Source organism: Teleopsis dalmanni, chromosome 2 (assembly GCF_002237135.1).
Source record: "Teleopsis dalmanni isolate 2A chromosome 2, ASM223713v2, whole genome shotgun sequence".
In the NCBI taxonomy this organism is placed as follows: domain Eukaryota; kingdom Metazoa; phylum Arthropoda; class Insecta; order Diptera; family Diopsidae; genus Teleopsis; species Teleopsis dalmanni.
This window is the reverse complement of record NC_051847.1, coordinates 183,757,574-183,772,111: the sequence shown is the minus strand read 5'-3', so window position 1 is coordinate 183,772,111 and position 14,538 is coordinate 183,757,574. Positions and strand designations below refer to the sequence as shown.

The 14,538-nt window shown below is 27.3% G+C and overlaps 2 protein-coding genes across 2 annotated transcripts in view; one reads left to right on the top strand and one right to left on the bottom strand.

The window, feature by feature from the left end:
• The window catches only part of LOC119680909 (UNC93-like protein MFSD11), a 29,451-nt gene extending 18,426 nt beyond the window's left edge, over nt 1-11,025 (bottom strand). The window contains exon 1 of the mRNA XM_038093931.1: nt 10,939-11,025. Within this exon, the coding sequence (XP_037949859.1) occupies nt 10,939-11,025 (87 nt within the window). The remainder of the gene's footprint in view (nt 1-10,938) is intronic.
• Nucleotides 11,026-13,272: 2,247 nt separating this feature from the next.
• The window catches only part of LOC119676334 (inositol polyphosphate 1-phosphatase-like), a 1,687-nt gene continuing 421 nt past the window's right edge, over nt 13,273-14,538 (top strand). The window contains exons 1-2 of the mRNA XM_038087574.1: nt 13,273-13,494; nt 14,325-14,499. Coding sequence (XP_037943502.1) covers nt 13,273-13,494; nt 14,325-14,499 — 397 coding nt within the window. The remainder of the gene's footprint in view (nt 13,495-14,324; nt 14,500-14,538) is intronic.

The window sequence follows — 14,538 nt, the reverse complement described above, 5'->3', positions numbered from 1 at the left end:
AAAAAGGTCAAGCTTGGTAAAAATTTAGGGATATAATGTATTTTTTCTTAAATATATATTAGAATGTACCTTGAATGTACCTTGAAAATAGTTGGTTTTAAAATTTAGCTACGAGTTTATTGGAATTAATTTTAAACGAAGAAATTTAGGTAAATGTATGACCATTAAAATATTACTTGAGGGTTTTGAATGTAATTTATTCAAATAAAATATTATAAATTTGGTATTGTAATGTGAACTTTATTTTTTAAAATGCCATATTGTGAATGAAGTTGGTCTACAACTAGGTCTCTAATTGAAAATGGTTTTCAACCGAAAAAAGTCGCTACTGGAGTGATATCCCAGGTAACCGTCAGACTAAAGAGCTAAGGTTCGTCCCTACAGTAACGGTAAGGTATTCTTCCTCAGCAGAACAAAGTTAAGGCGAGATATTTAACGGGTCACCACAGACTGCGTTATCACCTTAACGAAATGGGTCTATGCGAAGGGATAGATTGTCGACTCTGTTTAGAAGCAGAAAAGACATTCTCTGTAACTGTCTAGCCTTGATCTGGGACAGGAAAGGTCACTGATTAACCCTAAAAGAAAGAAATATCAGGGTGAATATTTTATATTCAGTGGCTTAACCTGAATTAGAAATATACTGAAAAATACTTTTTTGGCAGTGCTTTATCAGTTCATTAAGTTGATAATAATCATATTTAATAGTAGTTTAATATATATACATGCGTAAAAATATGTGTAAAAATATTTATTTAGATATAAATATACTCTGCTTAAAAACTTAAACTAAGCCTTAATTTTTTCATTTAATAAATACAACACTGCTTATATTGGATGCACAAATAAGACTCGGTAAATAATTTAATCGATGACTTTGAGAAATATTCTGAATCTATGAAGGAGACACAACAGATTCCTAGATCACTGTGCTAAATCTCTCAACTTAATAGTAATAATATCAGATAATAATTATTTAATTATTATTTATAATAATAATTATTTATAATAATAATTATAATAATTATTTAATGAAATTTAGGAGTACGTGATTGGATTATTATTAGTTAATACCAAAATATTATTGTTTGTTGCCATGCTTTCTAAGTTAAGTATGAAACCAAAAAAAATGGAATTAAGTATACTTTGTAATATGAATATATATTTGTATATATATTTTTGAGTATGAATATATATATTTTTAATATATTTATACAATATTTCAACAAAATAATGAATATGTCTGGAATCTCATTACTGATAATAGTCACAAAACTAATAGCCTTCACATAAGCTTGATAAGTTTTTGGGAATTATAACAAACAATTATATGATAGCATATATATTGTTTAACAAAGAGATAGCAAACGATTCGAACGATAAATACATCAAACTGGCACTACACCTATCTACAAGCTATTGGACTATAGCTTTAATGACTGGATAACAGTCCCATTCAATAAGTATCTACGATTGGATGTCAATATTATTCAATTGAGTATCCATGGGCACTGAGCACTCTAATCTATGATATTTCTTCAGCGTGGACATAATTTACTTTGCAACTACTTACCATGAAATCAGTAGAAGCTTAATTCTATTCCAAATATACATAGATCTATGAAAGTATAATAAAAGATCTTTACATGATCACGTAACTCTGAGCTGACATGACAAATGTTAATTTTTTTAATGATTGTTTAAATTATTATTTATTCTTTAACTTTTCTTTTATAGTCCAATAGATATACTTTGGATTTCTGTGAATACTTTGAATTTATAAATATATTTTCTACTCATTTAAAAAAAGGCATTTTATTTTACAGTTTTATCAGACTCGGTTGGCAAATGTATAAACAAATCCAGACTAACTATTACAAAACTCTAAACTATAGCAGTCAATATTAAAGCGGAAAATATTTTATACAATTTTTGTAAAAAAAATATATAAATTTACTAACGATTTCATAACAATTCAACAGACAGCTCCAACCTGAAAACGCCCTCCCCATCGGAATTCGCTATAAAACTGTTTCAGTACATTAGGCCGAAGAATTTGAAAGTAATTGTTACTGGCGATCGAGCGGCTTTGATTAAAAAGCACAACACCACAGGTTAGAGAAACTCACTCCTTCACTCTTCACTCCGTAACGCAGCAACGAATCATTCAAGCATTAAAAAAATGAATAATAAATAAAACTATTATTAAATTGTAAATCACGTTCGATGATTCCGTGGTGTGTCACGTCATTCTTAGCTTTCAGCCCATTGTGTTGAGTTTGTGTTGAGAGATCGGTGATCGGTGATCAGGCGCTCTAACCGTCCAAACAACGTGGCGGGTCTGCCGATCAATTTTTTTGCTACTACTACGAAACACACAAAAGTGGAGCAATAAACTAAAAAAAATGCTAAGTTCGTGTATTTCTTCAATGGAAAATGCAATCCGACGATTAGTTTCTCTTCCAGAGTTTGAAGGCGGTTGCTGCTTTTGTTTGCGTGAAATAATGAGTGAAGTGCTTACAAAGTAAAAGTTTTTACTTTTCAAATTAAATTACAACAGTTTCATATTTTTCTTATCGTTTTCAATTTCATACTTTTTTCCACATATTTTATTTTAATAGCAAAATAGCAAAAAAAAAAAAAACAAAACGTAGTACATCTGACAAGATATCAATTTGTGTAATTAAATGCCGTTCGTTCAACTTATCTGAGATGCATTGTTTAAAGTTGGTTGACTATGACAGTTAATTGTAAACATATACAATACACATATTTTTATATTTTAATAAAATTTAATTTTATTTAATGAATACCACATATTAAATATTAAGTTTTACTCCTACATAAATGGAACAGATACAGAGCAAACCATATCAAGCATGTACTCCATGAGGAAATTCTTTGCAAAAAACAGAGCATCTACTTTTAATAATTTAATTCACTTTAATTGATATTAATTTTTAACTAATTTAATTTTTTTTTAAATCATTAAAATTAGAATAATGACGCAGGGCAAACTTTAACTATTAACTTAGTATTATTTTTAATTTTTAGTAATTAAGTTAAATAAATTTGTGTCGTTTTTGATTCAGAAAACTAGAGTAACTTTTTCAACCGAGATTAACTTTTAGTACAGTTTACAGTTTTGATTAGTTAATCTTGAGTAAAAGGTACAACACTCTGGACTATTTTCTAGATTACTAAAATCATTCTGAAATGAACAGTGTTAAGGGATTACCTTAACCATGTTTGATTGGACCACAAAATCTGAGCAAAAAATTACAGATTGAAATAGATTTGACAATCGAAAATCTTGTTTGGATCCAATATACACTGAAGTGTCGATTTGACATTAAAAGCGTTTTCGAGTGGTGTCGAAATGAATTACTACCAGAATTTGAAATAAACTTCACAATACAATAAAGAGAAACTTTAGACATAATGCAAGTCTTCTAGCTGGTGTTAAAGAATAACAGAATAGTTTGAGAACAATTTGTTTCTTTACCTCTAACTCACAATGACTCTTGAGAAATCCGACACTAAGTAAGCATACCTGCTCAATAGAAAACGATAAATGGTCTGAAATAATAATTTGTTGTTCCTTTTTTTTAAAGACATCATGTTATAATATCATTGGTATTTCACACATAGATATGTTTGACGTATTAGATAAGCACGTAGCCAAGATCTAAGGATGTAAGGAGATATATCTTTCTATTTGTAACGCATACTGACATGTGTAAATGGTAAAAAAATTTATAGTCGATTTAGTATTTTATCTAAAGGTGCTATAAACCTTTAGCATCTATAGCATAATTGCAGCACCGATAGTAGTTACTTAAATATGGGTATATAGACTGACTGTCCGCATTCGGATTGCAAATGTCAGTATTTTAATCACAAAACATATTTCACGGTATAGGTTTTGTATTAATAACATTTATAGTACCATAGAACTGAGTATTTGGATTTTATAAAAGAGAAACTTGGTAGACACAAGCAATGAATAAGAAGTTCTCCTTCGAGAAATTTAATACTCGTATATAAATAAAATAAAATTTAAATATTTTTTCAAACTTGTTTATAATATTGATGAATAATTTTGTTAAGTCAAAAAAGGGAACTTCAAATATTTCGACTTATTTTATTAATATTTCGACATTTTAATTAGTTTATCAACACTACAGATAGCAAATGACGATTCTCATATATAACAGGTTTTGGAAATCACGTTGAACTGGTTACTTCAAAAACGTTATAGATCTATTCTAAAAAGATTTAAAGTCTGTATTTAAAAATTAAAAGCTGTTTTTGTTATTTTTATTTTTTTTGTTTTGTAAAATTGTGATTGAGTTTCGCGGCCTTGAACTTAAAATAATTTATTCATGCAGTCCATCGTAAAAGTCTATTTTTGTAAGTAAGCGGGAATTTATTGTGAAAAAAATTGAATGAAACGGAAAAGTGATAATTGCGTGCGATATGCACGAACTGTCCATATTGCTTGCACTTTTTTAATAAAAAATAAATAAAAAAATTAAAAAAAATAAAGAAAAAGTAAAAGTTGACGTAATATAAATTTAGATACCCTTCATACAGAGCTACCGCGTATCTATAAACAAACAGCATTTGTATTAAAATTTTATTTTAACCTGAAGAAGTCAATCTAATATTTATATTTATATTTGACATAGTCAACATATTTAAATTAACAAATAGATAAGGTAAATATATATATATGGATATATATGCACCCACCTAATTTTGATTCTCTTCCAAAAAGTAATATCCAAACCATCAGAAATAATGTCATTACCTAACGAACGAAGATATTTATGATGGGTTTTTTACAGTATCTGTAAATATTTTATTCATTGATGATGATAATTTCATACTCATCGATGAGATATAGAACAATATCTGTTACCTTAATAGATATAACTCTGTTAAACGATTGGGAATTGATAGAATTATGTGAATGTTCAGCTTAACTTAGGTGGTGTTCTATAGAATTTCTTTAAATACTGAACCTGGTACATTGTGATATCTAACTTATAATGAATTGCACCATAATAGGTATTAACCAAGGAGTAACATCGAAATGGAATGTAAAAAACTGCAGCTTTCTCTATAGATTGTTTTCTAAGTTAATTTGGATAGATGTAGAATGTTGATAAATCTAATCATAGTCTTACGCTCAAAACTTTTATTTTTATTTAGTTCAATGAATGCTATATGAAAGTATTGCACCCATTATTTGACAATAGTAATACACGAACAAATAAAGTGGGCAAATATCAAAGCCATTTAATCCCACCTTTGAAAAGTAGTAATTAACAAGAGGTGTACTAATTAAGAAGCCAGTGATTTATCTGTGTTCAAATCTATTTAGACTGAGAAATCTGACAGCATTTTTGTTTTTAATTCTTATTCAGTATTTAGATAGCCTTTGACTATTAAAATATCACTCATAAGCTATTTTCATACTTTATTTCAGTGTATTGATACAACGTATCAATATGAGTATCATATGAGTGAACTAAAATTAGACTACATAACATCGAAACTGCATATATAGATGCAGACTTATACTATGTTTCTACTTCCTCATTTAGGCAATTTTGCTCACAAAAGTCTCCAATGAGGATGGATAATTAACCATACAAAGAGTTTTAATGTAAATGAGCTCATTATAAATAAATCAACTGTTTTAGGGAGAAAAATGTCTAATGCACCCTTAAAAATAAACTTCCCATAAGGGAAATTTAAAATATCTGTCGTATGTTCTATATGTAAAATATAAACAAACAACCGTTTTCACATGCATAAATTAGCTTGTACCAATAGAAACGAGCAAATTTTTATTTTATTAATATGTTATAAGTAGTTTTAGCTGCAGTAAAAACATGTTACTATGTTACTCTGTCAATCAGTATATAAACGCTTGAAAATATATAAAACAATATGGTTAACATTTGATAATTGTTAAATGGTATTATACAAATGAAACAGATATTTACCTCTAAACTGGTTTCTTTTACTCATAGCAATAATTCTTAAATACTTTGAGGGGTAAGACATTACAGAGCAATGTCTCTAGTCGCTCTACACTTGGCAACTGGGAACTTTTAGAAGTGCTACTGCAAAAACTATACAGGAGGTTCACTGCGCTTAAAAGCAGCCCATAGGCAATATTACTCTCACATTCAATATTTAATAGTATAAATATATAAGAGAAGTGAAATCACAACTTAAATGGAGAACATTAACCATGTTAGTTTATACAATAACTTGTTTTTAAACCATTTCTTTTTATGGCAACTAATATTAAACCTCAACCTATCTAAGCAAAATTTTGCAAAATTATAAAATATTACTTTAAAGTCATTACAATGGGTTATAGTTGTCTCGGGGTGTAAATGTTGATATTGGCACGAATACGCAAATATCTAATATCTAGTATTTAATATCTATATCTAATAAATAATAATTAGATATAATCTTATATCTAATCTTAAGATATCACTTCTTTGTAAGTCATAGTCATTTTATATATATGAAATAATGATAATGATTGTCGTTATAAATATTTTAGGAAACTTAATATACCTCTATTTCACGTAGTGTAAAGGGTATAAAAAATCCTTACAGTAATAAATAACAAAATTTTATTAAATCTATATTTAGTAGCTCGAAACAATATTGCGTACAACAGCAATTCAGAGGTCATCAGCGATTGATTTGATAAGATAAGTTCAAAGAAATTTAGGCGGCCTAAATCAGTTTAGTAGCACTTAAATCTTATCTAAATGCGATACAATTTATGCTGTTTAATTTTACGACTATTAATTGTGCAATTTTTTTTTATTAATTAATTTAATTTTTTTCTCTCATGCCAAACGCTTTTATACAGGAAGCGTTAATGAAAATTTATACACGTACGAGTAGTATACCTATTGATTGCTTTGTTTAATTGAGGCATGGCCTTTTGTAGCCTATGTAAGTTAGAGAAAATTTAATTAATAATAATATTAGATTCTTCGATTTATATGGAACATCATTTATTAATAGATGATTTCTGTACAAAATTACAATAAAGTTTGATTATGAAACGTTTTTCCCTAAGGAATGACTCATTAAGTATTTTTCTCGGAATTTTTGATTATTTTTCAAGGCGTGTTTATCGCTTGTAATGGAAATAGAAATTGAACTAAATAATTTTAATATAATTTTGAATAAATTTTAAATTTAATTAAATTCGGAAATGAGTACTTTTATATCTGCTAATATTATTTTGTATTGCCTATTGCCTATGTATTAGAAAACTTATTAAAAGAAAGAAAATTTCAAGCGAAAATTGCTAAGGTTATGATAATCTATGTCTGCAGAGACTTAATGAACAATACAAGTCGACTTATAAAGCACAAAGGGAAACTTATTGAACAAATAATAAAAATCTTAGCAGAAATTTGTATGCAAATGGAAAATACCAAAACATCAAGATTGATCCCATCAAAAAATACATAAAGGATAGAGCCCTGAAATTATTTGCGAAATCTGACAGACTTACCAACATCGCGTTATCAAATCTCAGAATGGTTACAGGCTCCTCGGGGAGGTATGCAAATCTAAGGTTAATTATTGCTTAGTTTAATGAAGTGATAAACAATAATCTAGTCAAGGCGCAAAGAGGGGTTTTGAAGAAACCTCGCAGTTAATAGAGAGTAAAAGTGCTCAGGTGCACTGACTCAACTAGCCTCAACATAATAATAAAAAGAAATTGTCAGTCTTATGAAGAAAGTAAACATTATTATACTATCAAACGATTAATATTATCATTGGTGTGAGAGTAATAGCATTAAAAATAAAACTACTCAAATTTATTATAAAATCAATCCATTTATGCAACTCAGTAATGTGATCAGGAAAAACCATATATTTGTACTATATAAAACCTATGGACATGAAGTACGTAAAAGTTTAAGGAGCGATCAGGTGTACGTTTCGGAATTTATCGCCTTCGATTATTAAGTAGCGTTTCTTAAGTTAAGATTTCATTATTACTTTGTGAATATGAACAAAGTAAGTTTCCCAACAACCATGATATTAATCTGAACTATAATAAGAAAAATTTGCTGGCGAACGTCTTTAGAAATAGAGATACTACCAAAGCTATAACAATTGCCTGAGAGAAGAATAAGCTTTAAAACTGAGCGGCAAATAAGCAACAAACGCAAAAGAGTACTCGAGATACTCGAGAGATAATAGTTAGTACGGTTTAGCTATATCAAATATATAGGTAAAAAACGAATCTCGCATTGATTGTGTGTAGGTTTTAAACACTAACTACAAAAGGGAGCGGAACTTAATACATGTGTAACTGGTTTACAGTAATATCTGGAGCATTACCACAAGCAGCACATATCTAAGTATATAAGACTAAGTCTTATAACTACTTTATAAAGAAGCATTTTCTTCTGAATTCTCAGTTTCCTATGTAGAACTAGCTTAATTCGGCCTAATTTTACTTTACACTAGAGCTTTTTTTTTCTATATGCGACTTTGACTTGATTTGCTTTACTTTGTAAATATGTAATTTTCTATAGGCTCGATCTTGATCATTGATGTTTTTGGATTCTGATTCCTAGTAATGAAGATGTCTTTTCCGCATTTAACTTACTTTTTCTCTTTCAGATAGACCTTATTTTTTCATTCTTTTCTATAGATTCTTATAAGTAATTTACGGTTTTTTGTCCAAATTCAACAGCAGGCGACAATATCATTTTCAGAAGAAAGAATACTAGTTGATAGACCTTGAGTAACGAAGAAAATTATATTATAAATATATATTATATGTTATAAATATATATTATATATTATAAATATATATTATATGTTATAAATATATATTATATATTATAAATATATATTATATGTTATAAATATATATTATATATTATAAATATATATTATATGTTATAAAAGAAAATTTATTATAAAAAAAAAGAACAAAAGGTCTGGAAATTTAAATAAATAGCTAATAGAGAAGGAGTATCGTGTAAATTAGAGGAGATCACAGATAGATCTCTGTAAAAGTATATAGTGAATATGAAGAAGAGAAAAAAGGAGAACGAGTACATAAAAATTAACACATTAGTTTACGCGTAAATAACGTTTTCTTCAAAATATTAATAAAATTTCTTAAAAAATTATCTCGATCTTTTTAATTTTTATCAAAATGATTCCTATAGTTTTAAAAAAAGTTTTTGTTTATATTTAATTAAATTAAATATAGTTAATTTATTATTATTATATTTATTATTATTTAAATAAATTTAATAAATATTACTTAAAATTATATTTAAAATAAACAGAATAATATTTAATCATATAGCATGCAAGCATACAAGGATTATGTACTTGTCACATTTATCTCGAAATAGGTTGTGAAACATATTCGGTACGAATATTATATGTTATATCTAAATTTTATTTAGTGAGTGTAATACCATATTGTTTGTTATATTAAGCCTTTTCCGAGTTAGTACATCTGAGCACTTTTACTTTATGATAGCTGGGGAGTTTCTGCTGAGTCCCACCCTTCTCATTGACTAATTTGTGTATTCCTAAGATCTAAGATCTGCGTACCGCGTCGTTCGGTTAGTGATTACTCTGAGATTAGACAGTGCTAAGTAGGGTAGCCTGTAGATTTTCACATATAGCTTCAGTGCTCTGTCCCTTATGTATTTTTTGACCAAATCTATTCTATGGTCTTTAAACATTTCATACGCGCGGATGTACCATGGCCAATCTTCGGAAATTCTGCGCAACTTGTAGTTTGTGTACTACGAATATAATTGTCATATAACCATAATATATTACGTAGAGTATGTATTCGTTTGCAAAATATCTTTATAATGTTAATTTCATGATTATTTACTATTTACTTTCCTCGTTTAAAAAAATAAAACAAATGAAGATAAAAAAAACAGTTTCTCTGGTGATATTATATTATATTAGTAAAAGAAAAATATAAACAGGATTTTTTTTTGAATTCTAAAAAATTTTAGCAGATTGATTTAACAGATAATATATATATATTTGGTCAGCCAAATTTCAATAAATTAACTAAATTTTTGTTCTTGTATTTTCTTTGCTATTCGAATTCGTCTAACTTTTAAATAGTTTCTTTGCGTCACTCTCGGCAAGAAAAAATTAACATTTAACAGATAATATTTGCTGTATTAAATTTTTTCAGAATGTAAGCGGATAAAGCGAGTGCTCCAATGGAAGAATGATGCATATATATATATATAGCCTAACATTCTCAACTGTCAATTTCACCTACCCTGTTCTCCACATACGAAGCTCTGGCCTCGCTCGTAGTTGAGCGGAAATTCTCTAACTACTAAACACTAATCCTATCTCCAGGTTAGCAAATAAGGCGATCTGGCCCTCCAGGTTGGGGGTTAATCGCAAGGCCAGCAACCTTGCATCGGAAAAATTTTACCACTACGCAGCACTTAGGGTGGCCAAGGTTCACACTGCACTGTAGTGCCAAATAAGAAGAAGAAGAAATTTTTTTTCAAGTAGGTGCATCCTCGAAATCTCTAATATTAAATATTAAAACAAAATCTAATATCAATATCAATAATATTAGAATAAATAATTATATTAAGAACATGTCAAATAAATAAATAAGAAAATGTAAAAAGTTTCCTAATAAATATTTAAAGTACACATTAGATAAGAAGCAAATAAATCCAATGCACTACCAATCCCTAAACCATAAATTCGCCTACGTCCTAACCTGTCTGCTATCAATGAAATAAAAATTTTCTCTACTACGTATTATCCTTGTGGTGTGTCAAGGATTATTTCGTTTCAAGGACAAGGTTTCCATACAATTACGTACATTTGATACTAAAGCACTAAACTTACTTCAATATTTCCCATCGTTTGGAACGATGTGAAGACGAACATAAAACCGAAGCCCAATATAAGGACATTTATGAATTTCGCATCCATTTTGTTAAGTTTGAATTTAAATGATTTATTTGTTAAATTTTATATTATTTTATTTTTCACTTAATAAAAAAACAGAAACAAAAACAACAAGACGCAAAACACGAGACGGATTTTTTTTACACTTTCTAATGATAATTTCTCACTTCCGCGCTTTATTTAATGCTGTAGGCGGATTGCAAAGTTTTTCTTCGTAGTTGCAAAAATTACTAATTGAATAACTTTTGAATAACTTAAACTATTTAAATAAATTGTGAGCTGAATTGTGCATTAACAAATTGATAAAAATTCATTATATTTCTATTTGTGTAAACAACAAAAGGCGTTAAACTTTTATCAAACAAAACACAATTTAATGCGATGCATTGGCTGCTCCAGCACGAAAGTCCAATGAGAAGAACGGAACGAAATACGTGTTATGCGCAACAGAAATACCGACTACGTACAACCGCTCACTTGAATGCTTGAAAACTGATTGGACGGTGTAAATAAAATCAGCTGCTGCGCTCCCCAAACGACGAGAGTTCAGCTCCAACCGTAGAGATTTTTAACTTCGTTTTGGAGAATTTTCGTATTTTGTTTACATCTTTGTTCCGTTTTCAGTGTACAAAAACAAATAAAAATTAAAATACAGTTTATGACGCCAGTAATGTACTACCTAAAGAAATTTTTATAATTATTTGGTAGCTCGTTATATATTTTTTGACCGTGTGTGAGTACGAATAAATTAATGGTAAATTAAGGGAAATAGTAAGCAGCGAATGTTGGTATTAACCAAAATTTTGAGTGGGGTAAATTAGATAAAAATAAGGTAAATTAGGTGTTACCATTGCGAAAATTTTAAAAGATATTTAATAAATAAATAAATAAGTTTGAAAACTTTTAACCAAAAATAATAAATAAATGCAATAAATAAATACAAAAATATTTACATAAGTGCAGTGCAAAAAATCCCAAAGAAATTATAATATACTTAACCTCAATATACTCGAACTCGCACACAGCCTATATTGTAATTGTTATTAAAAAATAAATAAAATAAGAGCGAAAATAAAAAACTATATGAAAATAAAAATTTATAATGAAGTTAAAGTTGACCGAAATATTTGTAAAAAATATTTTTTTTAAAAATAAAATTTTGAATTTATTTATTGACCTGTTTCTTTATGGTTTTAATAAATTTTTTTATCCGGTTATAGGTCACTTTTTGTTAAATAATTCAATGTTTGATTACGATCTAACATAAATTATTATTACTAAAACTATATCTACATCATCCTCTTTATTTTATTGTCTATATTGCACTATAATTTTTTTAAAAAATATATTAAGAATTTTAACAAAAATTAGGTTTCGAAAAGTAATGAACTACAACAACAAAAATTCTTTTAAAATTATTTTATATAATTGAATGTTTGGCTGACTATACAGCTGTTTCAAATATCGCCGAATATGCACCATCAGTGGTCTTCTTGAATTTAATTATTCGTAAATTAGTTTAAAACTTTTAATAAGTTTTTTATTATTACTGTGCTAGGTCGTCAATTTAACACATAAAAATTAAAAATGTTTTTTTAAATAAAAAATAACACATAAATTTTTTTTTTATAAAAATTTAGAATTAAATATTTAAATATTAAATATTTAAATCAAATTTATAAGTATAAATTTTTTTTTTTAAAACATTTTTCATTTTTATGTGTTAAATTAATGACCTTTTCCTAGTAATAATAAAAAACATATTATTAAAATTTAATATTAGAGAATGTATTTTTATTTGTATAAAATTGTATAAGAAAAATATAAAACTATTTATATATTTTAAACTAACTTAAAGATACAATATTCAAATTTAGTTGAAATTGAAATTAAGATTTAAAAACCATAAATTTAGTAAAAATGACTTAAGTAAATTAAAATTAATGCTTGCAAATGTTTTTTTAAGTGCGTAACCATTTACCAACACTATTTTGACACCAAAAAATAGGCTACATTATTACGAACTTTCACTTCTCTTATTTCTCTTAAGTTGGTTAGTTTTGTATCTACTAGTATACATTTTCTTCTCATAATATAAACAATTAAATTATTTATTTTATAAATAGCAAAACTTTACTCAGGAAACTGCAGACCATTTATTTTATATGTAAGTTACTTTCTAATTACATTCAATAAAGTAATGAAATTAATGAATTTTCATCTAGGTTAATTAAAGTTTATAATTAAAATTTTTTACTTTCATTATTAAATATGGGTGAAAACGATACAGAACGTAATTTACTAAGAAGCCTCATAAATGCTTCGGAAAAAGCAGCTAATATTGCCCGTATATGTCGATCAAATGAACAACTTCTGTCGTTATTAGTTCAAGAAAAAAGTGGAACTGAAGCAAATGCGCGATTTGAACATGATTTCAAGACCCTAGCAGATGTACTGATACAAGAAACTATCAAACATGATGTTGGAAATTTAGTGAGTACATGATATGTAGATGTGTCTTATAAACATATTAATTATATCTATACGTTAAAATGAATTACATACGTGGGTTAAAAATTGCCTCGATTAGTGTTAAAATTTGTGATAATAAAGTTCTGTACTTTCTTTAAGTCTATTTATACATTAGTTCGTATAATAAGTATAGTAATGAATATATTTTAAAGGGGAACTCCCTTATTTTCATATGTTGTCTAGTGTCTTGCCAATTCAAGAAGATGTCACGATGTTTTTGATTATAATTTATCTCTACTTTGTGTAACATACTTTAGCACAAAAGATCTGTCATAGTCAGCGTATTCCGCTTCTTTGGGATTTTTTTACTCTATTAATTTATATTCTATAAACGTACTTAATCAATGTAAATTATTTTAATTATTCTTTTGAAAATAATTATTTTTTTTTTTTTTTAAATGAATAATTATTTATTTATTTTTTTTTTTATTAATTTTTTTTTTTATTTCTTTTTCTTTTTTTGATATCAGATATATCTTTTTTATATACAATATTTATTGTGTTTTGAAAAAAAACTAACGATATTAAAATGATTTTTTAATAATTTGATTTTAAATTTCATTTTTATTGTTGTTAAAAATACAAATTAAGGAAAAAAAACAACGGTAACTAAACTAAACATTTTATTAAAGTACTTGTCTGATCTTATATAAAATTGTCCATCTTTAAAGCAATAGAAATCTGGTCACCATAATATTAAGTTATAATATAACAAAAAATATCTCAATCTCAATACTCTATTAAATATAATATATAATCTCAAACCTTTAAATATTACTATTTACATTTAGTTTCCCGAATTGCGTGAATCCATTTGTGGCGAGGAATCACCAAATTTTACAAATACTCTTGGCGAATCAGTCACCATTAGTGTAGGTGATACCTTAACAAATACAATACAATGTCTGTCCACAGTGCTAAATGGTAATGAAGAAGCAGCGGAAGCATTAGCCAATGAAGTCCATCGTGATATATCCTTTGAGGATGAGAGATTAGGGGATATAC